This window comes from Anabrus simplex, chromosome 1, assembly GCF_040414725.1.
Source record: "Anabrus simplex isolate iqAnaSimp1 chromosome 1, ASM4041472v1, whole genome shotgun sequence".
NCBI lineage: Eukaryota > Metazoa > Arthropoda > Insecta > Orthoptera > Tettigoniidae > Anabrus > Anabrus simplex.
In genome coordinates this window covers 1,155,521,748-1,155,549,333 of record NC_090265.1, presented here as the reverse complement: position 1 = coordinate 1,155,549,333, position 27,586 = coordinate 1,155,521,748, and the positions used below count along the sequence as shown (strand labels likewise).

At 40.0% G+C, this 27,586-nt stretch overlaps 1 protein-coding gene across 1 annotated transcript in view; it reads left to right on the top strand.

Annotated features, from left to right (window-relative positions):
• LOC136858316 (uncharacterized) overlaps nucleotides 1-27,586 on the top strand; it is a 96,241-nt gene that overhangs the window by 47,164 nt on the left and 21,491 nt on the right. The window contains exon 5 of the mRNA XM_067137766.2: nucleotides 5,412-5,652. Coding sequence (XP_066993867.2) covers nucleotides 5,412-5,652 — 241 coding nt within the window. The remainder of the gene's footprint in view (nucleotides 1-5,411; nucleotides 5,653-27,586) is intronic.

Here is a 27,586-nt window from a genome sequence, read left to right as displayed (position 1 = left end):
ATGATGTACGCGCCTATTCTTTGTTACATTATAGAGTATTTAGATATAGCCTAAATTTCTTTACCAATTAAACTCTTCAATAAAGACATACATAACTGTCGCATGCCAAGATAAATTGGTAGAATTAGAGCTGTCAAAATGGTTCATAACCCCTTTGATTTATTATCTTGACATGGATCACCCAAAACATAGGTTAGGTTTGGAGAATACTTTAATAATCAGCATTAATGCACTCTTTATTACTTTCATATTCCAAGATGTAATTGAAGCATTTAATAAAGCATCATACATTAAAATTTAAAGTTTTACCACTAGAATAGCTGACATGGAAAAGTGATTGAAAATTCAAACAAATTCATCTTACGTTAAAATCTTCAAAAAAATAAACTGTAGACTTTTCCGATATATCACCAGCATTTCTCCGGCTCGCCAAAATCCATTTCTCCCTAGTTTTAGCGTCTTTGGAACATTTATAAACAACTTGTTTGGGATAGTATGCGATGTGTTATTGCACATCGGAACTCTACACCATTTATAAGTTTTCTGCCTCATTGTCTGCGCAGGATTCATTTTAAGTCTAAAATATACCACTCATATTATTATCCAATGTATACACCTCGAATTTAACCATACCAGACACTAACGTAAAGTAGAAATACGCGAAGTGTATCCTGCTTCTCACAGCACACTATGTGTTATTTCGTCTGCTAATTCAGTCAACCTGTACGATGACATCAGACCAATGAGATCGCGTTCTTGCGTCACGTGACAGTTTCGTACATTGATTTAGAGTTTTATCATGTTTGGAGTTATTATTTGTACATTCTGATCACATTTTTGAATTCTGCATGAAATTTTGAATCAGATTAGCATATTTTTAATTAAAACCCCGGATCATGCATGTTCCCTATTGAATAATGACTGACGCTACAAGATACAGCCACCTTTTAAGGACGTTGGCTGACGCACCTACGTAATCTCCAGAAATAACTATTATCTACTCCCACCTCGCGACAAATGTTACATACAATGGTGAAATAGCCCAGGACTCCCTAGGAAACTCAAAGAAACTAAGCACAACGCTAAATGCTCACGATGACGTAGCCATGACGTAGCGATGACTTGACAGTAATACCAGCAGTATTGCACAATGTAGCAGTGTCATATCCACATCTGATATACAGCAACTCTTTACTGTACATGTTTCTAATGTTAATCTACACACACGTATATATGCATACATTTAACTACAATCACGCAAGCAACAAGCATTGCAGAATAGAATTGAACAAGAATGATAATACAATAATAGTAATCTCACAGATAAAATAACAATAGTATGGACATAATAATAATAATATTAATAATAATAATAATAATAATAATAATAATAATAATAATAATAATAATAATAATAATTCAATAATAATATCACAGATGAAATAATAATAATACTAAAAATACAGATATCACCTTGTAACGGGACTTGAACCGTTTCAAATGGTAAGCATATATTCTTTGTTTGATAGGAAAAGCAGTGTCCTGTTTATTAAGCGACATGATTTTGAAATGAATTGCTGTACAGGATGGTCGGAAACAGTGTTAAATGGTTAAAAGAGCGTTAGAGGGATGGTCATACTGATAAATAAGTGGAAAAAATAATTAGATATCTCGCAGCCTTGTCATTTTATAAGCTACTGAAGTTAGCCAATCAGATCGCTTTGCGTGCGATTCCAGATTGAATTTGCGAGGCAGTGTTACTAAATTTGCACGTGGTTTATGACTGGCTTGAGAGCATCAATAAGAAATAAACTTCTCCAGGGGTGGGACTTGAACAAGGACCTCCCTGCTGATAGGCTCTACTAGAAATAAGCACACTGAAATCCATGGTGCGTTGGTGTTTGATGATCATTTCTCGGCATGGCTCTCAAGCCCGACGAAGCCACGTGTAGATTTAGCAACACCGCCTTGTAAACCCTATTTGAATTCGCCCGCGATTCGATCTGATTGGATAACTTCAGCAGCTGATGAAAAGATAACGGCGCGATAAACGCTCTAGTGTTCATATACTCAGTTCACGTTGTTTCCAACCGCCCTGTATATACAGAGTGGACGACACCTATTGCACCAAACTCTTAAGTGATAATGGGCATCAATATTCAATGTACAATATTCTTCTTCTTATTATTGTACCGGGAGGTACATCCCAACGCCGCGCATTCAAATTCAGTGCCTAAACGAACCCCTCTATTGGTAAAACAGTGAAACTGAAACTACACTAACTTAGAACTTTACTCAGAAGATGTCACCACAGAAATATGATGTAATTTTGTTATTGTGCAGTTGCCTAAACTGAGTGAATTTCTACTTGTTTTGTTTGACATTCATCAAGAAGTCTGAACAGTCTTCCAGAGAAGACACTACTAAAAACTATGATCATGCACCATGGTGCGAGGTGTAAGAAGTTATAATTTAAAGAAGTTTTGTATTTCTAGGTTTTTGTAACTGAATGATGTTCATTTATTTTTGGGTTGGCAATACTTCCTGTTTCTTACCACCAGTTTTGAATCTAGCCAATCCCTAATTTCTGTATTTAATTTTCAACCTATCATTGGCTTCTTGTTCGATTCTAAGTGTAACTTTTGAATTTATCCAATAAAATTGAGAAGGTGTGGTTAGTTTAATCTTGATCTCGAACCTTCCCTGAGGGTTTATAAACTGCGGCTTTTCTCGTTTTTGGCCAATTGATCGTCATCTTACTGAGCGTGTGTGTCAAAGCAGGAGGCGGGCGGTTTCTTTCATCGGTCAACCGAACATCTACGAGGTAATGGCCACACAACTTCTTTCTTTCTTGCTACCTCCGCAGTTTAACCCGAGAGAGAGGTCCGACTCTTTAGTTATGTAACCAGCTTTTTTAAAATGTAACTTCTTCCGGCTAATGTAAAAAATTAAATCTTCAACTGTAAATCGGGGATAGAGAGTGAATTACCCTCTCGAGCTCCCCTTCATCTTGGTTTGAGGTGACTACGTTTTTATAACTGTTTTTAATTCTGTAATGTGGTAAAGTAATTTCTATTCGAATCACCTCAGTGGTTTGGGAGTAGCCCCTGTTTCATCGGCTTAGTGCCCCTTAGGTTTTGTTAGTGCTCATATCTAGGAGTGCAAGTATACGCCTCCATTCATTTTGTGTTCGGGCCATTAATTTAACCTGTGATTATTATTCAACGAAGGCCCAGTAGGTTGGGTATTTAATACCCCTGTAAAAATAAAGTTCCATTTGTAATTGGTGGTTTGAAAGACCCGAGATTATTGTAATGTTGCCTTGAGTAGGCAGTAAGAAATTGAGAGCCTCTTCGCTCTTTTCCAAATTTTGTAATTGTAAAGAGTGCCTCTGGAAGGCTAGATATTCGATTTTGGTGAGCAAGTGCTCCATGAATAAGGGGATTGCTGCCCTTGAATAAATTTGTGCTCTTTTGTAAATTTGAGCTAGGAGCTCAGGAATTGTAAGGCGAGGGGCGTGAAGCTCAGGATTTGTAAAAGTCACTAAATTTTGGATTTTCCTTGTCTTGTTTAAAATTTGTCATTTTACCTGTTCTTTCATTGTTATGAAAAATTGTTAAGTTTGAAGTCCTAAAAGAAAATATAACCTTTGTTAAAGTTTTAATCCAATTCTTGACATTGTAGTTAGACCCATTCAACCCGGTACATTCTTTAACCTCTTTCTGCTCCACGGTAACCCCTTAACTATTATTATTATTATTATTATTATTATTATTATTATTACGGAGCAAATGGCTGTGCGGTTAGGGGCTGTAATTTAATCAAGGCCACGGTCGCTTCCTTCCCACTCCCAGCACGTTCCTTTCGCATCGTCCCCATGAGGCTTATCTGTGTCGGTGCGACGTAAAGCACATTGTGAAATAATAATAATAGGTATTATTGTTATTATTATTGTTACGGAGATTCCGTGGAGCACATAGGTGTAAGAAGGTGCGGGCGTGAATGGGTGGACAGAGAAAAGATCAAATCTTAATTTAAATCTCCAAGATTTAATTTTTTTCTTTCCTTTTTTCTGAATTCAAATTTAGATGAACAACGCCAAATAATAGTTGGATAGACAAAGGTGAATCGTCAGCTCTACTAACAATAATTATTTGGAAGACCCTCAAAACATCAGGTACACAATAAATTACAGAGTGAGCTTGAAGCTCCACTGCTCCATTCATTTAATACTTTAGGATACTATTTTCCAAGTTATTACAATCGAGCCTTTCCAAGACAATCTAAATTTTACATTAGATTAAAAAAACAGTTTTCACTGTCTTACTCGCTCGACAGCGTAAGTTACATTTAAATATGAAAGTTAAACTTTAACCGAGGCAATAAGTGCCCACTCTACCTGGCCTCAGTGAAAAAAAGAAAATATTGAATATATCGGCCGAAAACCAAAATGTTAGGCGGCGAACACTTGCTCTCCTTTGTAATACACTTGACAGTTCTCAGAAACCCTATGTAGGCTTATGGCCCGAAGTTACAGAGGCTAAGCTTATACACTGAGGTGACTGGAATGAGAGAAAGAATTAAATACCAAAATGGAGATAAAAATTTTAAGGTTTACAAAATCATAGTCACCCCAATACCAAGTTGATTGGGAACTACCAGAGGGTTAACGCTCTTTTATTCCCTAAGTTAGAATAAAGTCCTTAGACTTGTTCGAAAAATTACATCGAAAAGTTGATACATTTACATTACGAAAGAAGTTTGAAACCTATCACATGATTAAAATATGTATGCCATTACCTTGAGCTGGTGAGCCTTCCGACGACTAGCAAGGCTTTCCCCCTGCCTCCGTTACGAACACACTCTAAACTTCTTGTCTGGAGCGATGGAAAAGACAACATGGCCCAAAAGGCCCCAGCTATTATAGCGGAGAGGAAGGTTCCAGAACACTCTGGGCAGAAGCCCTGTACACATCCTCAATTTATATTGGCTAGTTCAATAAATATCCAAAATCTGTGATTGGTGGAAAATTTACATGAAGAAACAGTGCTAGTAACCTAAGAACACAGAAAAGAATATACAAAAATTACAGTTTAGCCAACTGATAAAAAACAAAATTCACTTGAAAATTAAGTGTCCATCCTTTCACCAAGGAGGGGGGGGGGGTGTTGGCACATAAGTCGGCAGTAGAGACACCTGAAGTTGAAGTTCCAAACTTCTACAGCTAGTGTGTTCACTGGTCGTATTACAAATGGCCTTCTAAAAAGCGCTCAGTTTGAATGTACGGAGTGGGGGTATACCTCCGGTATTATTATTATTATTATTATTATTATTATTATTATTATTATTATTATTATTATTATTATTATTATTATTAATCAGTTTAGAGGGACTCTAACTTCTGTTAACAGGCCGAACGCTGGCTGCTGGACATTGATCCTCCACACGACGAAGTGGACGCCCAAGGATTCGTGACCCGATCCCTTCCTCTCCACTTCATAGCAGAACGTCGTTTCTTTGAACGTCCAGGAGGGGCCATGGAGTTGAGGTGTACTGCGACCGTGGGGGACCGAGCTTGGCAAAAGTTGGTCACCCCTGTACTAGCAACGCTCACCAATCAAAAACTGGCTCAAGAACAGTTCGACAACTCAGGTAAACTTCTGTGCTGACGAGTTTTTTTCTTGATTGATAAACATGTTGTTTCTTACAGTTTGAGGACTGTTATTGACAAAAGTATTCGTTATTCACGCTCCACTTTAGAATTGGGAAGCTGCGCAGTTTGAATATTAAAGTTTCGAAATCCGGAGCTGGTAACAGGTATACTGAAAGTGATTTTTGTCCAGCGTTATCCCAATACTCCTTCCCCGTACATGCCCGTATAATAATTAAATTCGTCAGGAATGCTTTGTAATCGTAAATCAAAAGAAAAAGAATCACATACAAAAATATACCAGACTAACGGATAAGATGATGAACATGCACACACTACATAAGGGTGATGGCTAATATGTCTCAAGTCTCAAAAGTTGATTTTGATACAATCGATATCTCAGCACGTGTCAGGAGTGGGCATATGCGAACATGTGAGATAAGATTTATAATTTAAACGAAACTCTCGAGCAACCGACTGAAGCCATTATTGAGATGAAATCTGTGGTACTAATTTTCCGTTTTTATGCCACTATGGTACATAGATTTTGCGACGAAAGGTATGATTTCAAAGCCCGATATGATTCTGGTGCTTGTAAAATTCTCTGTTCATAAAGACTGCGATATGTTCAGTACATAGATATTGAGGCAACTGAGTTATTTGTTTCCTGGATTTGCTGAATAAATAAGAATAAAACATGTTCCTTCTTCTATTACATTCAAAAATTTACAATTCACAATTTAGAGGTCATTCAAATGCAATATGAATTTCAGCAAGCTGGGCAACTTTTAAAAGAGCCTTCTCAAAAGTAAGTTTTTTGACATATCGCGTTCCGCCTTAGTACCACAGAAATAACATACCTTGAAAGATCGTGGGAAGATTTTTAATAGATATTACCTTGCATTACAAATAGGAATTATTTGGAAGACGATTTAGGTATTTGATTTCGAATTCTTCTGTTTTCTAGAGTGTAGTTGTTAACACTTCACTAGAACTAGTGCCACACGATAGCCTCGCACTTACACATACAAGTACCAGGATGAGTAGCGCAGATGGTAGAGCACTGGTCAGCTGAGCTCAAGTTGGCGGATTCGATCCCACCGGTCATTCCGGTGGTATTTCAAGGTGCTCAAATACGTCAGCCTCCTGCTAGTAGATTTACTGGCAAGTAAAAGGACTCCTACAGGAAAAAATTCGGACAAATAGATGTCTGTGAAAACTGTAAAAGTAGTTAGTGGAACGAAAAACCAATTACATTATTATTTATTTACAACTATGGCCATTTAAAACCTAGGGACTGTTTAACCTCGCCCAGAAATACCTGCAAATTTCTTCTATCCCAAGCTTCACCAACATCTCCTTTAACGCCCTGAAAATCCCGAGTTACTTGCTCACTCAAGTGAAAACTTGGACTACCTAGAGGTGTTCCTCCAACTGGCCGTCCTGTTAGATTTTCATGATATAGGCCATCATTACATCGGATATGCCCTAACCAACTCAAAAGTGTACTTCGGATTATAGCTAATAATAATAACAACAACAATAATAATAATAACTACTGTATGTTAATCATTCAATCTGGTTCTGAAATCAGGAGCTTTTAGATACCTGCCCAAAAAGCAGAAACTTTGGAAATCACCAAATCCCAATCTTAGCGAGTTGTGGTCGCTCGGAAAGCCCAGATAAATGAACTAGAACTTATGGCTCCTCCTATGAACCCAGAAGATGACATGCCACCAACAAAAAATAAATAAATAAAAGAAGCCCTAAAAAGTCTCAAGAACAGGTAAGCCAGTGCAAAAGACTCAATATCAGCAAAAATGCTGAAATGGGATGAACCGGAAATCCTGGACGACCTGCATCATATTTTCCGGCAAATATGGGAGACAGAAAAGCTACCAGACGAATGGAAAACAGCGCTGATCCACACACTCCATAAGAAATGAAACAAACAATATGTTAACAACTATAGAGGCGTGTCGCTACTCCCAGTCGCTTACAAAATCCTCTCCAAGATACTTCTGAACAGAACTGAAAGAATCCTAGATAAGCAACTTGGAGAATAATAAAAATATAGTAGTTTCTTTCATTGACTTCAAAAAAGCCTTTGACTCGGTGGGCAGAGAGACCCTAGATAAGATCATCAGAGAATTTGGGGTCAAAACTAAACTCTAAACTGGCAAACATTATCAGAGAAACCATAACAGGCACAACTTCTAAGGTGAAATTAATGGGAGAATTGTCTCAGTCACTTGAAATTAAGACACGTGTGCGACAGCGTGATGGATTATCACCACTATTATTCAACTGTGTCCCAGAGAAGATTGAGAGAATTTGGAAGTCGGAGCTTGAAAATCAAGGGATAACTCCGATCTGCCTAGGAAGAAAATCGGGAGGAATCAAAGTCAACTGCTTGGCTTTCGTTGAAGATTTTGCGATACTTTCAGAAAACCTAGAGGAAGCGGTCATATAGATCCTCCTGGAAAAGATCACTAGGAAGACGGGACTTAGGATTTCAAAAGAGAAGACCAAGTTCATAATGAATGATAAATATGGACTACAATTCCTTGAAAAAGAGATTGGACAGATTCAGAGGGTTAAAAATTTCAAATACCTTGGTGAAATCATACAAGAGATCGGACTAGAAAAAGCTGCTGTAGACGGTCGTATCTCAAAAAGGCACACAGCTTATAGACTGACTACAAACATCTACAACAAGAAATGCATGTCATGGAATTCCAAATTAAGGCATTACAACACTGTAGTGAAAACAGAATATCTGTATGCCAGCGAGTGCCTCTCGATGAATTACAAGTTGGAGAAGGTGGGGATCTTAGAAAGAATACTAATACGAAAAATCTTGGGCCCAATCCAGACTGAAACCGGCTGAAATTTTTTTGGGAACAACAATGAAGTCTAGAAAAATGTGGAGAAAATTTCAGAGACAATGAAAAAGAGATCGTTGTCATTTCTCGGATATTTATACAGAATGAAGAAAACCAGACTAACCGAAAAGTTATTCGACTACCTGTGGAACAGAAGGCAACGACGGTATGGATTGAGGAAGTTCGTAAAGATCTAGAGAAGTCCAACATCCAGGAATTTCAGATGTTCAGATGTTAGACAGGAAAACATTGCGGGCCATGATTCAAATCCTGGAAGGGTTTCAGTTCGAAAGACGAGAAGAGCCTGGACGGATGAACAGAAGAAACAGCATATCAATCAATCAATCAATCAATCAATCAATCAATCAATCAATCAATCAATCAATCAATCAATCAATCAATCAATCAATCAATCAATCAATCAATCAATCAATCAATCAATCAATCAATCAATCAATCAATCAATCAATCAATCAATCAATCAATCAATCAATCAATCAATCAATCAATCAATCAATCAATCAATCAATCAATCAATCAATCAATCAATCAATCAATCAATCAATCAATCAATCAATCAATCAATCAATCAATCAATCAATCAATCCAATCAATCAATCAATCAATCAATGCTGATTTGCATTTAGGACAGTAGCCCAGATGGCAGATGCCCTATCTGTTGTCTTCCTAGCCTTTTCTTAAATGATTTCAATGTTATTAGACATTTATTGAACATTTCCCTTGGTAAGTTATTCCAATCCCTAACTCCACTTCCTATAAACGAATATTTGCCTCAATTTGTCCTCTTGAATTCCAACATTACCTTCATATTGTGATCTTTGCTACTTTTAAAGACGCCACTCAAACTTATTCGTCTACTGATGTCCTCCCACGTCATCTCTCCAGCTCGGAACATACCTCTTACTCGAGCAGCTCGTCTCCTTTCTCCCAAGTCCTTCCAGCCCAAACTTTCCAACATTTTTGTAACGCTCCTGTTTTGTCAGAAATCACCCGGAACAAATCGAGCTGAATTTTTTCCAGTTCCTGAATCAAGTAATCCTGGTGAGGGTCCCATACACTGGAACCATACCCTAGTTGGGGTTTTACCAGAGACTTACATGCCATCTTCTTTACATCCTTACTACAAACCCTAAATACCCTTATAACTATGTGCAGAGATAGGGCCCATACGAAGGAATACTGGAGGAAGAGGAACTTTATATATAAAAAAATGAAATTGTAGCGTGATTCTCAGTGGTCAATTCGCAAATAAAATAATAGTAATAAGAATAATAATGATGGCATGTGGCCTCCGGAGAAGTCTGGTGGAAGTCTTTCGAGTTGATATAGGCGACCTGCGCGTCTGTGGGGATGAATTTTATTTTGAAATATTATTGACGAGCTGCTTTCCTTACTCAGAACCCAATTTTCAGCCCCATAGATTATAGTAGAATAATTGTTTTATATCCTGAATTTTGTGGTTTTTATAGTAATTATAAGCTTACAAGCTTTCTGGCTAGCCTCGCAATTACAAATTGTGATTTGTATTTTTATTATTGTTTAGAAATGACCCATTTATAGATAGATAGATAGATAGATAGATAGATAGATAGATAGATAGATAGATAGATAGATAGATAGGTAGATAGATAGATAGATAGATAGATAGATAGATAGATAGATAGATAGATAGATAGATAGATAGGTAGATAGATAGATAGATAGATAGATAGATAGGTAGATAGATAGGTAGATAGATAGATAGATAGATAGATAGATAGATAGATAGATAGATAGATAGATAGATAGATAGATAGATAGGTAGATAGATAGATAGATAGATAGATAGATAGATAGATGGATAGATAGATATGGTTTATTTTAATTGGCAAAGTTAAGGACAAGTGTCTGTGTCTTATACTTAACCAGTGGGGACAGTTTTCTGTGATCTTTTTATTCCTACTGGGCAATACCTGTTGCAGACACGGCAAGGAAACTGAAGCTCTTGCACATGTTCTAGGTTCCTGCCATTATCGGGATTTCCTGAAAAATACAAGACATATGAAGAGGAACAAGATAGCATCAGACTTGCCCATCGTAAACTGTAAAGTATTAATAGAAGTCCACCGAGCTCGATAGCTGCAGTCGCTTACGTGCGGCCAGTATCCAGTATTCGGGAGATAGTAGGTTCGAACCCCACCGTCGGCAGCCCTGAAGATGGTTTTACGTGGTTTCCCATTTTCACACCAGGCAAATGCTGTGGCAGTACCTTAATTAAGGCCACGGCCGCTTCCGTCCCAGTCCTAGCCCTTTCCTGTCCCATCGTCGGCATAAGGCATATCTGTGTCGGTGCGACGTAAAGCCAATAGAAAAAAAAAATAGAAATCCGCTGCGTTGCAACCGACGAAACTGCTCGTAAAGTTGACATCCTGGACAGTCGATAAGAAAACGTGATCGGACTTCATTTCTTCAACAAATCTACTGTATGTGTGACCAGCACTTACTTCAAGAAATGTCCGACCGACGCACCTAATCACCAACACTAGTGGGCGGAAATGCAATCAAGATTGATTACTGGATTGTGCGCGACGTGATCTGAAATTGGTGAATTATACCAAAGTAATTACATACGATAGCGTTGCTCCCCAACATCGTTTGCTTTGTTACATCCTCGATCAAATAAGAATAACCAAATCAGTAACCCAAAGACCGGACTCAAGCGAATCAAACGACGGAAACTGAAAGCTCACGAGAATGAGATGAAAACTATTTTGGCCAACTTCACAGTATACATCCCTAATCAAACCACCAAAGACTTGCTGAAATATGCAGTGCAGCAAATACACGTTGCTGCCAAGAAGAGCTTAGAGAAAACAACAACAACAATAATGTTATTGACTTTACGTCCCACTAATTACTTTTACGGTTTTCGGTGACGTCGAGGTGCCGGAATTTAGTCCCACGTGCCACTAAATCTACCGACACGAGGCTGACGTATTTGAGCACTTTCAAATACCACCGGACTGAGCCAGGATCGAACCTGCTAAGTTGGGCTCATGAGGCCAGCGCCTCAACCGTTTGAGCCACTCAGCCCGGTTGTTAATCCGGGGTTAATGTATGTTTAAACTGACCTGTTTTCGTTTTTAAATAATTTGAAAATCTGCCGAGGCGAGCGAGTTCATAGTTATTTAGTAGGAGTAAGGGGTGTATTGGTTCACAGGTTAAAGAACTGTAATGAATAAAATAATTATTTAGTACCGGTATCCAATGAAAGAAAGCATGACGATTCTTTTGAACTATTTCCGAATCTGCGAGCAGTGAATCAAGTGAATATGAAGATAACATTTCAAGCACCGATAGATTTACTGTAGTTCAGAGGGAAACAGTTCTGAATATGATGGGCCCGATTGTTGGACATTAATTCGGAAACAATATTTATTCCAGAGTACGAGTGGCTTTATATAAAAATAAAAAAAATAAAAAAAACAGGTTGCAAGGTGTGCCAAAAATTTACAAGTTTAGGAGAAAAATAGATGAAGTGAAAATTTCTTCTCAGTGGGCCTATAGAAAAAAATACCTTTGAAAGGGAAGTAAACGGTACAACTGGAGATATGAACAAACTGTGAGATTCAGTTTTTGAAGAAATTCGGGTGAGTACCGCCGCCCTTTTTCTTAGGAAAAAAACACACTGATGATGATGATGATAATGATGATGAGCCTCTGTGGCTCAGATGGCAGCGCGCCGGTCTCTCATCGCTGGGTTCCGTGGTTCAAATCCCGATCACTCCATGTGAGATTTGTGCTGGACAAAGTGGAGGCGGGACAGGTTTTTCCGAGTACTCCGGTTTTTCCTGTCGTCTTTCATTCCAGCGACACTCTCCAATATCATTTCATTTCATCTGTCAGTCATTACTCATTGCCGCAGAGAAGTGCGACAGGCTTTGGCAACCGGCACAATTCCTACCCTCGCCGCTAGATGGGGGCTTCATTTATTCCATTCCTGACCAGGTTGAATGACCGGAAACAGGCTGTGGATTTTCATTTTCTTCATTTTCATGATGATGATGATGATGATGATGATGATAGCAATAAAGATAATAATAAAATGTTATACCCTTCAAATCACCGTTAGACACTCTTCTACCGGGCGAGTTGGCCGTGCGGTAGGGGCGCGCAGCTGTGAGCTCGTATCCGGGAGATAGTTGGTTCGAATCCTACTGTCGGCAGCCCTGAAGATGGTTTTCCGTGGTTTTCCATATTCACAACAGGCAAATGCTGGGGTCGTACCTTAATTAAGGCCACGGCCGCTTCCTTCCCATTCCTAGGCCGTTCCTGTCCAATCGTCGCCATAAGACCTATCTTTTCCAGAAAAGTAAAAGTCTTTCATAAATGTAGAAATTCTCTCTTCAATTCATACCTCTAAACAGGCTTCGGTGGTGAGGTCATGCGAGGCGAATGGAGGAGGAAAGGTTACCTAGGAGAGTAATAGACTCTGTTATGGAGGGTGAGAGAAGTAGAGGTAGACCAAGACGACGATGGTTAAACTCAGTTTCTAACGATTTAAAGATAAGAGGTGTAGAATTAAATGAGGCCACAGCACTAGTTGCAAATATGTAGAGCAGGGCCTCTCAAACGTTCAAAATCTCACGCATGCATATCGAGGCGCAGAGACTCCGTGCACTGTGCATCGTTCCGACTCGACTTGACTCGGATGGTGTAGTGCGCTGAGAGTGACGAAGCTTTCGGTGACAGACGGTTTGTTTATCAGTGAAATAGATAAGCGCAAGACAACAACATAATAATGGAGCAACCTGTTTCAAAGAAAGCAAAGACTTCCGAAAGTCCATTTCAATCGAACTGGGAACTTTCGTATTTCTTTGTCAGTCGTGACGATATAGGCAAATGCTTAATCCGTGGGACAATAATTATGTGATAAGTTAATCAAAAATATCTATTTTCCATTACAAAGGCTTTGCTCAAATTCTACGAGATTTTTTTCTAAGGAAGATTTTCCTAAGCTGCATCGAGAGCAGCTAAGATTTCTATATTTGGTTCCACATGCATATGTGAAAGGTATTTTTTCCTGCTTTGACTTGTACGAAAACTAGATTGCGTGCGAGTAGGCCTATTTCTGATTGTAATTTAAAGAAGGCTCTCAAATTGCTGTCCGCCGGTCCCTTGTTGCAGGCATAACTGGTATCATTGCAAAGATAAAGGAAAAGAAGAGCTTGAGAAGATAAATTGTCTGCTCAAACCAAATTGAAAGAAGAGTGTTTTAACACCGGTAACGTTGTCCCATACAATAGTGTCACCGCTCACCGCACATAAACATTTCGCAGTGAGGGGAGGATCAGCAGCGAAAGTGGAGAATGCGAAGACAGGCCGAACGGGTAAGACATGTGTGGGGGGAAGTGGAGTGGGGGTTTGCAATCTGGTCCACCTAGTGAAGTCGTCTCCTGCACCTTGCGCCCGTGCATTGCACGGCTCATGCACCCTGAGAGGCTCTGATTTAGAGTGTTGTGGCGATGTTTGGTAAATTCACAGAGGCTTGCAGACTGAATGCTGAAAGGCATAACAGTCTATAATGATGATGTGTATATGTACGTATTCATACCTCTAACTGGGATTGCTGTGTATGAATTGCATTTTGTTGTGGACCGAGGCTGTACGTTCTGCATGCTCATACCGACTTGACACGAAACGTGTTGGCAGCAGAGATGCTGGTAGGACGTGCACCTAACACCCCACTGTGTTCATTTTGTTTCTGCTAAATACATGATTATTCTGTATACTGTATAATATATTGTAGGTAAACATAATTAACAGCGAGCGGGACCAGAATTAATTACCACCTGCCATTGACCGTGTACGCGAAGTTCATGTGTGATATTGTATTAACATGTGTTGTGCTCCAGCCTTTCAACGTATGCTGTGTTAAGATAATATTTAGAACCACACACCCGTCATTTGTTGTTCCCATAGAATAGAATAGTCATGTGAAGCTGAATACAAACAAAGGATAACAAGAGGAAAATATGTTTGTTTTAATATACATACCTACTCTACATTCAGTCTTTCTTTTATAGGCAGTGATATGCATGTTTAGCCTTTATTATAAATAAAGGATCGACACATATTACATTATGTGTAATATCTTGATTGTGTTTATTGTGAATATGTAGTTAATTGTTTATTATAATAATAAGGATTACTGTTTTAGGAGGAAGTACATGTAGGTGATCATCCTCTTTTAACACTAATAAGAAGGAAAATGGAAGAGGTCTGATACTTTGAAGAATGAAGGTATCGGAAAAAGAAAGGAAAAGGCGAGGAAGGGCGTGAAAATAAAAGACTCTCTAGGGCTCGCAAACCTAATTATCGTAGGGATCGGAAGGGGAAAAGTTTTGAGTAAGGGAGATAGGTTAAGAAAGATGAAAAGTGAGGAGCTTGACACAAAATGGAATGGTGTATGGCTTTTAGTGCCGGAAGTGTCCGAGGACATATTCGGCTCGGCAGCTGCAGGTCTTTTGATTTGACACCCGTAGGCGACCTGCGCGTCGTGATGAGGATGAAATGATGATGAAGACAACACGTACACCCACCCCCCGTGCCAGCGAAATTAACCAATGGTGGTTAAAATTCCCGAGCCAACTGGGAATTGAACCCGGGATCCCTGTGACCAAAGGTCAGCACGCTAACCATTTAGCCATGGAGCCGGACAGCTTGACACAAATAAGTGGAAACAATGCCAGGTTCAGCTTGGGGAACCATGGCTGCCATTTCACGCTCCTAATTTGAGAGCTCCTGTTTCACTTTTCAGTCGTCTTATACGACTGGCAAGGGATACCGCGGGTGTATTCTACCATCACATCCACGGCGGTTATTGTGATAGAAATCCTAGATCCATCTCTCATAAAATATAGCACTATATATTCTGGTCCGGCTCCACGGCTCAATAGTCACTTCATTCGGAGGGCTTCAAGTTCGATTACCGAGGATTTCAGTAGCCTCTCGGGGCTTCTTCATATACACACCACACTACTAACCACCACAGAAACATACAACTCTCCTAAGAGAAAATGCATCCCGCCGTAAAACTGGGTTTAATCGACACATAACGTCAAGACCAAATCAAACCAAACGCCATAGCGCTTCAGCCCTGAGAGGCTTTGGTCTATTCAGCGACCGCTGCTCCACCCGAAGGCCTGCAGATCACGAGGTGAAATGTGAACTGAACGTCGAATACTCTCGGCCAATATTCTTGGCTTTCTAAACCGGGGTCACTATCACAATGTCTGATAGCTTCTCAATTGTCTTCACTTAAGGTGAGTGGACCTCAAACCAGCCCTCAGATTCATGGAAAAATTCCTGACTTGGCCGAAAATCGAACCTAGGGTCTCCAGGAAAGAAGAAGCCACGGTAAGTGGGATTGGCACACATTCTGCCCACGCCAAGTAGTTAGGAAAGAGACTGGAATGAAGAAGAAGAAAAACCATTTCTTCTGCTGTGGTCATTTTCTTTGCTTTGGTTATCTGTCGATCGCTGTTTTAAGGGAAAGTACAACAGGTCAACCATCTCATCTGAACTTTAATCATAGGAAAATAATGGAAGAGTTCTGACAGTTTGAAGAACAAAGTTACCGGAAATAATAATAATAATAATAATAATATTAATAGTAGTAGTAGTAGTAATAATAATGTTATTGTTTTACGTTTCATTAGTACAATTGACGGTCTTCAGAGATGCGGAACTGCCGGAATGTAGTTCTACAGGAGTTCTTTTACGTGCCAGTAAATCTATCGATACAAGGCTGACGTGTTTGAGCACCTTAAAATACCACCGGACTGAGCCAGGATCGAACCTGCCAAGTTGTGGTCAGAAAGCCAGCTCTTCAGCCATCTGAACCACTCAGCCTTACTTCAGAAAAAAGAAAAAAAACTGGAATTGTCCAATAAGTGGTGCTTGCAAATGAAAGACTCGCTGGACATCGGCCCAATTGACCAAGAGAATTCGGATACAACAGATACAAGTGAGGAGCCGGGCAAGATAGCAGATTCAGCGAGGGGCCGTGGTGACCGTTACAAGCTCCCAAGCCGAGAGCTCCTGCTTTGCGTCCTTTTAGTCCCTCTTACGAAAGCTAGGGGTCGTATCCTTGGCTTTGACAATATGAAAGCGATTGAGGTATTGGTGAAGTGGGCAACGTCGCTCTGTATATAGCCAACCTCTGTACAATAAGAGTGACAAACTATGCATTTAAGGTCAGTTGGCGTATGCATGTCGGTGGATTTGGCAGTCTGATATGTAATAGCACCTAACCGAGCGAGTTGACCGCGCGATTAGGGTCGCGTAGCTGTGAGCTTGCATTCGGGAGATGTGGGTTCGAACTCCACTGTCGCCAACCCTGAAGATATTTTCCGTAGTTTCCCATTTTCTCGCCAGGAAAATGCTGGGAATGTAAAATAATGCCACAGCCACTTACTTCACACTCCTAGACCACTCCAACCCCATCTATCTGTGTCGGAGCGACGTGAAGCAAATTGTAAAGAAATAAAATATTATTAATAATAATAATAATAATAATAATAATAATAATAATAATAATAATAATAATAATAATAATGTTATTTGCTTTACGTCCCACTAACTACTTTTTAAGGTCTTCAGAGACGCCGAGGTGCCGGAATTTAGTCACGCAGGAGTTCTTTAACGTGCCAGTAAATCTACCGACACGGGGCTGTCGTATTTAAGCACTTTCAAATATCACCGGACTGAGCCAGGATCGAACCTGCCAAGTTGGGGTTAGAAGGCCAGCGCCTTAACCGTCTGAGCCACTCAGCCCGGCCAAAAATAATAAATAAAATATTATAGCACCGTCCGGCTGCTACCGTTTTCCTTATTTACGTAGCAAACTTCTTCAGGTCCGCCTCTGTGGTGTAGTGGTTAGTGTGATTAGCTGCCATCCCCGGAGGTCCGGGTTCGATTCCCGGCCCTGCCACGAAATTTGAAAAGTGGTACGAGGGCTGGAACGGGGTCCACTCAGCCTCGGGAGGTCAACTGAGTAGAGGTGGGTTCGATTTTCACTTCAGCTATCCTGGAAGTGGTCTTTCGTGGTTTCCCACTTCTCCTCCAGGCAAATGCCGGGATGGTACCTAACTTAAGGCCACGGCCGCTTCCTTCCCGCTTCCTTGTCTATCCCATCCAATCTTCCCATCCCTCCATAAGGCCCCAGTTCAGCATAGCAGGTGAGGCCGCCTGGTCGAGGTACTGATCATGTTTCCCAGTTGTATCCCCCGACCTAAAGTCTGAAGCTCCAGGACACTGCCCTTGAGACAGTAGAGGTGGGATACCTCGCTGAGTCTAAGGGAAAAATCAACCCTGGGGGGTAAACAAATTAAAAAGAAGAAACTTCTTCAGTGACATTTAGGGTATGGAAGATGATAAGGAAAGTTGGAAATCCTGTCACGTCCCCGTGGTTCCGATAATCACGATGTTAACCATCACGTAAAACTATGAGCTTTCTGTGTTTGGGACCCGAACATCCTTCGGGCGGAGAACTAACCACTTGTACAATGCGCTATGCATCTTCACTTACACATAAAATATGTTATTTTTTCATTAAAGAGAGCTAACACTTCCCTAGTCTTGAGGGTTGAAGGGGAAGGAGACTTCTTGAAGGCACGCTGAGTTTTCACCTGTGACATTTCTGACCATTAAGTTTCAGATTCGAGATGGCAACTAGGAGAATTGAGAAGCTAACTGATGCCGAGAGGTACTGGTCAAGTAGCAAACATCCCTTTAAAGCCCAAAATCTGTCTTATGATAGCCCATTATTTCATAATGAAACTGAAATAAACAGAGTAATTAATTACAAATGTATGAATATCAGATCCATAATAGACTATATCGTAACAGACTTTGAACTCAGGAAATCTGTTAGGAATATCTAGGGTAGAGAAAGTGAAATCTGTCTGCAAATGAATAAGGGTAGAAAATCTCCAGGACGAGGAAATTAGACGGAAGTACATGGATATGATTAGTGAGAAGTTTCGGACAGTAGACAGTAAGCAGGTTCAGGATATAGAAAGTAAATGGGTGGCATACAGGGATGCTGTAGTAGACACAGCAAGGGAATGCCTCGGAACAACTGTGTGTAAAGATAGGAAAAGGCGAACATCTTGGTGGAATGATGAAGTGAGAGCAGCCTGTAAACGTAAAAAGAAGGCTAATCAGAAATGGCTCCAAACAAGGGCCGAGGCGGACAGGGATTTGTATGTAGATGAAAGAAACAGAGCGAAACAAATAGTTGTTGAATCCAAAAAGAAGTCATGGGAAGATTTTGGTAATAACCTGGAAAGGCTGGGTCAAGCAGCAGGGAAACCTTTCTGGACAGTAATAAAGAATCTTAGAAAGGGAGGGAAAAAGGAAATGAACAGTGTTTTGAGTAATTCAGGTGAACTCATAATGGATCCCAGGGAATCACTGGAGAGGTGGAGGGAATATTTTGAACATCTTCTCAATGTAAAAGGAAATCATAATGGTGGTGTTGCAAACAGCCAAGCTCATGGGGAGGAGGAAAATGATGTTGGTGAAATTATGCTTCAGGAAGTGGAAAGGATAGTAAATAAACTCCATTGTCATAAGGCAGCAGGAATAGATGAAATTAGACCTGAAATGGTGAAGTATAGTGGGAAGGCAGGGATGAAATGGCTTCATAGAGTAGTAAAATTAGCGTGGAGTATTGGTAAGGTACCTTCAGATTGAACAAAAGCAGTAATTGCACCTATCTATAAGCAAGGGAACAGGAAGGATTGCAACAATTATCGAGGTATCTCATTGATTAGTATACCAGGCAAAGTATTCACTGGCATCTTGGAAGGGAGGGTGCGATCAGTCGTTGAGAGGAAGTTGGATGAAAACCAGTGTGGTTTCAGGCCACAGAGAGGCTGTCAGGATCAGATTTTCAGTATGCGCCAGGTAATTGAAAAATGCTACGAGAGGAATAGGCAGTTGTGTTTATGTTTCGTAGATCTAGAGAAAGCATATGACAGGGTACCAAGGGAAAAGATGTTCGCCATACTGGGGGACTATGGAATTAAAGGTAGATTATTAAAATCAATCAAAGGCATTTATGTTGACAATTGGTCTTCAGTAAGAATTGATGGTAGAATGAGTTCTTGGTTCAGGGTACTTACAGGAATTGGACAAGGCTGTAATCTTTCACCTTTGCTGTTCGTAGTTTACATGGATCATCTGCTGAAAGGTATAAAATGGCAGGGAGGGATTCAGTTAGGTGGAAATGTAGTAAGCAGTTTGGCCTATGCTGACGACTTGGTCTTAATGGCAGACTGTGCCGAAAGCCTGCAGTCTAATATCTTGGAACTTGAAAATAGATGCAATGAGTATGGCATGAAAATTAGCCTCTCGAAGACTAAATTGATGTCAGTAGGTAAGAAATTCAACAGAATTGAATGTCAGATTGGTGATACAAAGCTAGAACAGGTCGATAATTTCAAGTATTTAGGTTGTGTGTTCTCCCAGGATGGTAATATAGTAAGTGAGATTGAATCAAGTTGTCGTAAAGCTAATGCAGTAAGCTCGCAGTTGCGATCAACAGTATTCTGTAAGAAGGAAGTCAGCTCCCAGACGAAACTATCTTTACATCGGTCTGTTTTCAGACCAACTTTGTTTTACGGGAGCGAAGCTGGGTGGACTCAGGATATCTCATTCATAAGTTAGAAGTAACAGACATGAAAGTAGCAAGAATGATTGTTGGTACAAACAGGTGGGAACAATGGCCGGAGGGTAATCGGAATGAGGAGATAAAGGCTAATTTAGGAATGAACTCCATGGATGAAGCTGTACGCATAAACCGGCTTCGGTGGTGGGGTCATGTTAGGCGAATGGAGGAGGATAGGTTACCTAGGAGAATAATGGACTCTGTTATGGAGGGTAAGAGAAGTAGAGGGAGACCAAGACGACGATGGTTAGACTCGGTTTCTAACGATTTAAAGATAAGAGGTATAGAACTAAATGAGGCCACAACACTAGTTGCAAATCGAGGATTGTGGCGACGTTTAGTAAAATTCTCAGAGGCTTGCAGACTGAACGCTGAAAGGCATAACAGTCTATAATGATAATGTATGTATAATGTATGTATGTATGTATGTATGTATGTATGTATGTATGAATATTTATGATAAACATTGATTAGTTTATAAAATTTAAGGTGGTCCATTAATAGAACATTAAGGCTCGCAACACACATACTGTTTTGATACCACAAATATGCTACATTCAACCACAATGTGCTACAAGTTCGTATCGACCTTATTCCAACCACTCCACAAACACAGTACTGTTATAGATTTCGAAGAGGAAGCAATTTTGTGGCTTTTATAACGTCGACAAAGATAGTATCGTCAAAGTAGAGATCATCGGGTTGGTCGAATTACAGAAAGCAAGCGAAAATCAGGTTTCCATACTATCAGTCCGAGAATGTGCCATGACAAGTTTTGAGGCTATTATAGAATGATCCGAGATACATTAATTATTTACAATTGCAGTTTTAAACAGTTCCAAAGAAGCTTCTATGATTTCCTCTTTCCTATTTGGTTGCAATAAGCAGCAGTTGTCTAGTCCCAAATGCTCAGTAAAATACGAACAGAGTCCCGCAGGAACTGGTTTAGAGACTCGGTTCGAATTAGACCGGCTAGTGAACATGATGCAATTGTTGAACTCATCTGAATATAAGGCCAACACAAACACCCAGTCCCCATGCCAGGGATAGTAATCATTTACAATAAAAAACCCTTACCCAGCCGGGAATCGAACCCGAGGCCGACGGGTGACAGGCGGACGCGTTGCCCCCAACACCGCGGGGCCGGACTGACAACAGCGTTACTTTTTCTTCAAATTCAGATAGTGAATAGAAACTGTTTAATATCAGCCATTTTAGATATGTTTTGAAGTTACATAAGGGCACATTTTTCCAGTGGATAGGTAGCTTATTGAATAATTTAATCTCATTATGTCTATAATTTTCTTGTGTCTTTTTCAATGTAACGTGTGGTAAATCTAAATCATTCCTTCTCCATATATCGTATGAATATACATTTATACGAGGTTTCAGATCATCGAGATTTTCTTTGATATTAGGGAAGCCTAAAGTGTACGTTACGCTAACTGCTTTTACGGTTTTCGCGAACGCCGAGGTGTCGGAATTTAGTCACACAGGAGTTCGTTTACGAACGTGCCAGTAAAAATACCGACACTAGGCTGGAGCACCTTCAAATACCACCGGAATGAGCCAGGATCGAACCTGCCAAGTCGGGGTCAGAAGGCCAGCGCCTCAACGGTCTGAGCCACTCAGCCCGATTATTATGGATGCAATGAAATAAGTATAGTCATAGGAGAGTCATAATAGCATCAAACTTATCATTCGGAAATCAGACACTGACAATGAGCAAGATCCTTTTCAGAAGCTCTCCTGGTTTCGATTCAAGAGAGAAAGCCCCCATGAACATGAGTGATAGGTTTTTCATCATCATCATCATCATCATCTGTTTACCCTCCAGGTTCGGCTTTTCCCTCGGACTCAGCGAGGGATCCCACCTCTACCGCCTCAAGGGCAGTGTCCTGGAGCTTCAGACTCTTGGTCGGGGGATACAACTGGGGAGTATGACCAGTACCTCGCCCAGGCGGCCTCACCTGCTATGGTGAACAGGGGCCTTGTAGGGGGATGGGAAGATTGGAAGGGATAGACAAGGAAGAGGGTAGGAAGCGGCCGTGGCCTGAAGTTAGGTACCATCCCGGCATTTGCCTGGAGGTGAAGTGGGAAACCACGGAAAACCACTTCGAGGATGGCTGAGGTCTACTCAGTTGACCTCCCGAGGCTGAGAGGACCCCGTTCCAGCCCTCGTACCACTTTTCAAATTTCGTGGCAGAGCCGGGAATCGAACCCGGACCTCCGGGGGTGGCAGCTAATCACGCTAACCACTACACCACAGAGGCGGACTAGTGATAGGTTTTTATTTTTTATTTTTTTATTTTTTCAATCGGAACATTTTAGGTAAGTGAAATGCAGGGAACTGGTTTTGCGCAGGCTTTCGACGAAAGGCCTGCGCCATGGAGCAGTCAGTGGAAGACCATTACGGATGCCAGATAGGTATAACGAAGTATCTCTATTATCCATGACACCAGCAGCCATAAGATGTAAAAGGTATTACTCGAACCTATCTCATGGAAGGAAGGAAGGAAGGAAGGAAGGAAGATGAAGGAAGTAATAACAATGAGAACATATTTTATGCATTATATTTGTGACATATAACTTTTAAGGAGTTTGATTCTTTCCTTATAGATAATGGGATAAACATATTTATCTGGATTCTCTGTGAGAACTTCGTGTTCGAATTTAAGTCCGTAAATGTGAGCAATAAGCATAATTATTTTATGTAGATACTGCCTGAATGTCCGTATTTTGCACGTGATAATGCGTTATATTTTATTTTTGAACGAAAATGAGGATTTGTTTTGCTTGAAGCTTAATAACATGGTTTGTAGCTCAACTCGAAAAGAAAAAACAAACGCCTAGAAGTGACTATGCATCATTTCTCACGGGAAGTTTTTATTTTCAGCAGGCCCCATTGCCCACTGACGTTTTTGTCAGTGTGAAGTGATTAGGGTAGTTACTCCGATTTCATTCACCCCCTTAATGTCAAAATATCGAAAAAATGTCATTACTCTTCTTGATTAGCTCTACCTGTGTGGGAAGTGTACAATTTAGTGATATTGTGCTTACGGTAGTTACCCCAATTTCACCCTTTTTATCACAAAACATGGGAATTAAATATATTTTCCTAACTAGCTTATTTGGAACATGTGTGCCAAGTTTCAGCCCTCTACCTTTGTGAGGAATGTGATAATTAGTGATGAATGAGTGAGTGAGTGACTGAGTCACTCAAGGCTTTCGCTTTTATATAGATAAATTCTAGAAACGAAGTTAAAAGATTTTGTAATTTTATGCCACTATCATGCCTTTGCTGGCGGGACCTAGTGTTTACAGTGCACTATGTCTTCTGGTATGGGCTAGAGCAATCTTGTTACTTTCATTGATCTGTCTCAGCTTTATCCTTGGCTTTGACAAAATGAAAGTGACTGAGGTATGAGTGATGCTAGTAATGCCATTCCTTCTGCAGCCAGTCCCTGCTCTGAATGGTGTGAAAATATTGCTCATAGGGTCAGTTGGTGCATGCATTTCAGTGGGCTTGGTAGACTGATATGTAATAGCAACTTCTGGCCCGGTGAGGAAAGCAACGGGAAACTACCTCACTCCTCATTTCCCTAGTATGCCTCTTCAGTGATGCCTAGGCCATCTATGACAGCTGATGGCAGAGCTGTTGAGGATCCAACCAGCCTTCGGGCTGAGGACTAAACATACATACATGCCACTATCAACTGAATATATGGGCTTAATAAAATCACTTATAAGCTCCACCTATCGTAATACAAGTGCTGAGAGCCAATGTTTGGTAACCAGCACTCTGTCAATAACAGATCGTTGCAGCATACCCCAGCCAAGTTACTCATTACAATTCACAATAGCATTCGTCATGACAGATTGGAGAGATCAGCAGATTACTGGCTTGCGGTATAGATGCTATCAGACAGTATTTAGGTCACAATGAATGAATTATGGCGAAACAAACAGCTTTATTTATTGATTAAAGTCGTTAGTAAAGTTTATCGATACGTTCAGGTCACAATCTGAATTTACAACATGGAACCTAAGGCTATCTGTTCAACCTCTCGTTCTGTTCCAGGAGCCTCTTCATTTTCACTTTTGATATTTTCCTTCTCTTCGGATATTATCAATTTGGGGCTCGTATTTTGGTAGTTTCCCTTCGAATGTTGTCAATCCTGTTTCTGAGCTCCTCCCTGCTGTTGATCAAATAGCTGCAGGTTCAATTTCTTCTGCATCCCCCATGACGAATTCCACCGCTATTGTTGTAGCCTTTAACCCTACGATGTACTTAAAGGACTTCGTCACTCGGTTCTAGTCCATTTCCACCGGATGTCTATAGATTTCCAATCTTCGCTTCCGCATTGAGATTGATATTTTCAGTGTGTCTATGAAGGACCCAGTTACTTCTTTTCTTCCATAACCGATCAGTATCTCCCAGCGGTCCCAGAACTTTTCTTAAGATTTTCCTTTCCTTTTTCCTTCTTTTCCTCTTCGATTTCCTGCAGTTCCCTTTTAATATTCACTGTCAGGTACTCCGAGCCATACAGACACCCTGGTTTTCTTACTGTGCTGTAATGCCTTATAGGACAGTACTCGCTTGTTGTATCTGTTCTGAGTTAGTCTGTAGGTGAGTTCCAGCTTTCTAGCTATTGCCGTATTTGCCTCTTCATCCAACCCATTTGGTTGTATCCATTCCATCAGATATTTTAACTTCTCCCTTCTTTTGATGGTTCCATTTTTCACTTTCACGTCTCCCTCTCTTCGGTGTCTCTATTCCATGTACTCTCTCTTATAAGATATTTTAAGACCGGTTTTCTCACATATTTCTAGAAGAATATCTAGAATTTTTGGGCATCTTCTCGGTTATTGGCAAAGATAGCAAGACCGTCAAGAAAAGTTAAACATTTAACTTCCAGGTTCTGTCCTTTCCCACCAAAGTAAATTTCCTTTATTCCTTCCACTTCGGAACCTTTCTTGATTTTCTCCAGAGCGATGTTGAAGGCGATCGGTAATAGGCCATATTCTTCTCTGACTTCTGTCTTTATTTCAAAACCACCAGGGATTTCTCCGAAAAAGTTGACTTTTGAGGTGGTGTCCGTTAGGGTTTGTTTTATTATTCCTATCACACCCGAACTTCTCTAGGGCCTTGGATATATTTAGTCTATACTAATATTATAAATAGAGAAATTTTGTGAGTTTTTCATATGAAAGGTAATCTCGGGAGGGATGTCAGTACTTATTTTACCATTATACAGCTTACTATAGGCTATATATATAATTATGCCAGCGTATTAGGGAACCTTATAGTTTAAAAAAAAGCAGGGAAAGTCGAAAAACAATATTATCTCCAATGAGATTCATGAAGACTAACACCAAGTGATGATGATATATTGACCTGCATCGACAGTATGACTCCAGATAAAAAAAAGTTATATAAAGCGCATTATTCTTTAGCCTGCTCTGGAAGCAAATTTGGAACACATCAGAGTATTTATTTATTTATTTATTTATTTACTTACTTACAGTTCGGTCCAAAATAATATCCCTACCTACAAATTGTACTTAATGCATGTCAAAACAACAACAAAAAGGCTATATTTCATTGGTTTACTAAACATTTTTGTTTAAAAGTTAAGTTGTACAGAACATGTTGCATCAAAATCCGCTTGCATTAGTATTTTGTGTGTCCACGTCATGCCTTTTTAAGCACTTGAACTCGTTGGGTCATTGACTCGACAAATTTTTTTGAAATGAAATACCAAAGAGGATAGAATAGTGTGAAATACAGTAAACATCAGTTAGTTACAAGAATTGATACTAGATGGCACTTACATACTTGGAAGTTTCATTTCACTCCACCAGTTGTCTCTAGTTTGTCTTCCCTCCAATTTTCTGCCAGCTGTAGTTAGTTGAGCTGAATTGTGTGCCTTTTATGAAGAATTGTGTGAAAACCTAATTCCGTAAGTATCCAGGCAGTTTTTATACTGTGCTATTTAAAGCATAAATAACAATGACTTTGTGTTTCAATGGTTATTCATACAAATATTTGGTTTCATAGGTTATAGGAAAGAGAAAATACCTTTCTCCAAGGAAGCAAGGGATGGTTTTGGAACTCAAAGCAAAAGGATTCTTGAATAGTAAAGTTGCTACGAAATTATCATTTGGCCACAAAACTGTAGGAAATATATTGAAGAAACAATCTGAAACTGGAAAGTCAAGTTTGAGGTACAAATGTGGTCGGGAGAAAATGTCCTGTCCCAGATTGTGGACGGCAATGAAAATGATGGCAAAACAAGACAGAAAACTGAGTTCAAGTTAGATTGCTTTTAAGATTGAGCAGGAGTTTGGAACCTCAATTTCCCATCGAACAGTGCTAAGACTCCTTTCTGAACTCAACCTGAAGAAGAAAAAATCTTGCAAAAGCCCTCCTAACACGAAAGCGTGTCGAAGAAAGCAGTGGCGGCTCGTGAAAAAATCATCCTACGTGCTACAAAAAACAAGCTAAATACGCTGTTTTAAATCTGCATATTGCCATGATGAACAACGCATACTTCAAACTTGGTAATACTACTATACTACTACTACTACTACTACTACTACTACTACTACTACTACTACTACTACTACTAATAATAATAATAATACAACTTTTCTCACAATTTATAACTCAGAACAAACAAAAACAACATTAATTTGGAAGCAGATGAATTCTTCGACAACTGTCTACGAGATAAATAATTCATTGGAGAAATATTGTTTTTACTAACCTAATGGCGCAACTTACATCAGTGCAAATAGAATCGTGGGAATATAGATCCCCACTAAGAACACTAATTTAATTTCACTTTATATACACTGCAGTGGATAAATAATTTGATAAATCTTCGTATAAACTTTAGCACTAACACAATGACAGAAAAAACACGCACCAGTAATATAACCGCGAGATTAAAAACCGCACAAAGCAACTGAAAGAGCTGCCAACTGATTCATTGAGACCTCCCCTATTACCAGAGTAAATGTCCGGCTCCATGGCTAAATGGTTAGCGCGCTGGCCTTTGGTCACAGGGATCCCGGGTTCGATTCCCGGCAGGGTCTGGAATTTTAACCACCATTGGGTGTACGTGTTGTCGTCATCATCATTTCATCCTCATCACGACTCGCAGGTCGCCTATGGGAGTCAAATCAAAAGATCTGCATCTAGCGAGTCGAACATGTCCTCGGATACTTCCGGCACTAAACGTCATACGCTATTTCATTTCACCAGAGTAAATTACATTATAATGCGGGATAACATTTAGGGTCAGTCAA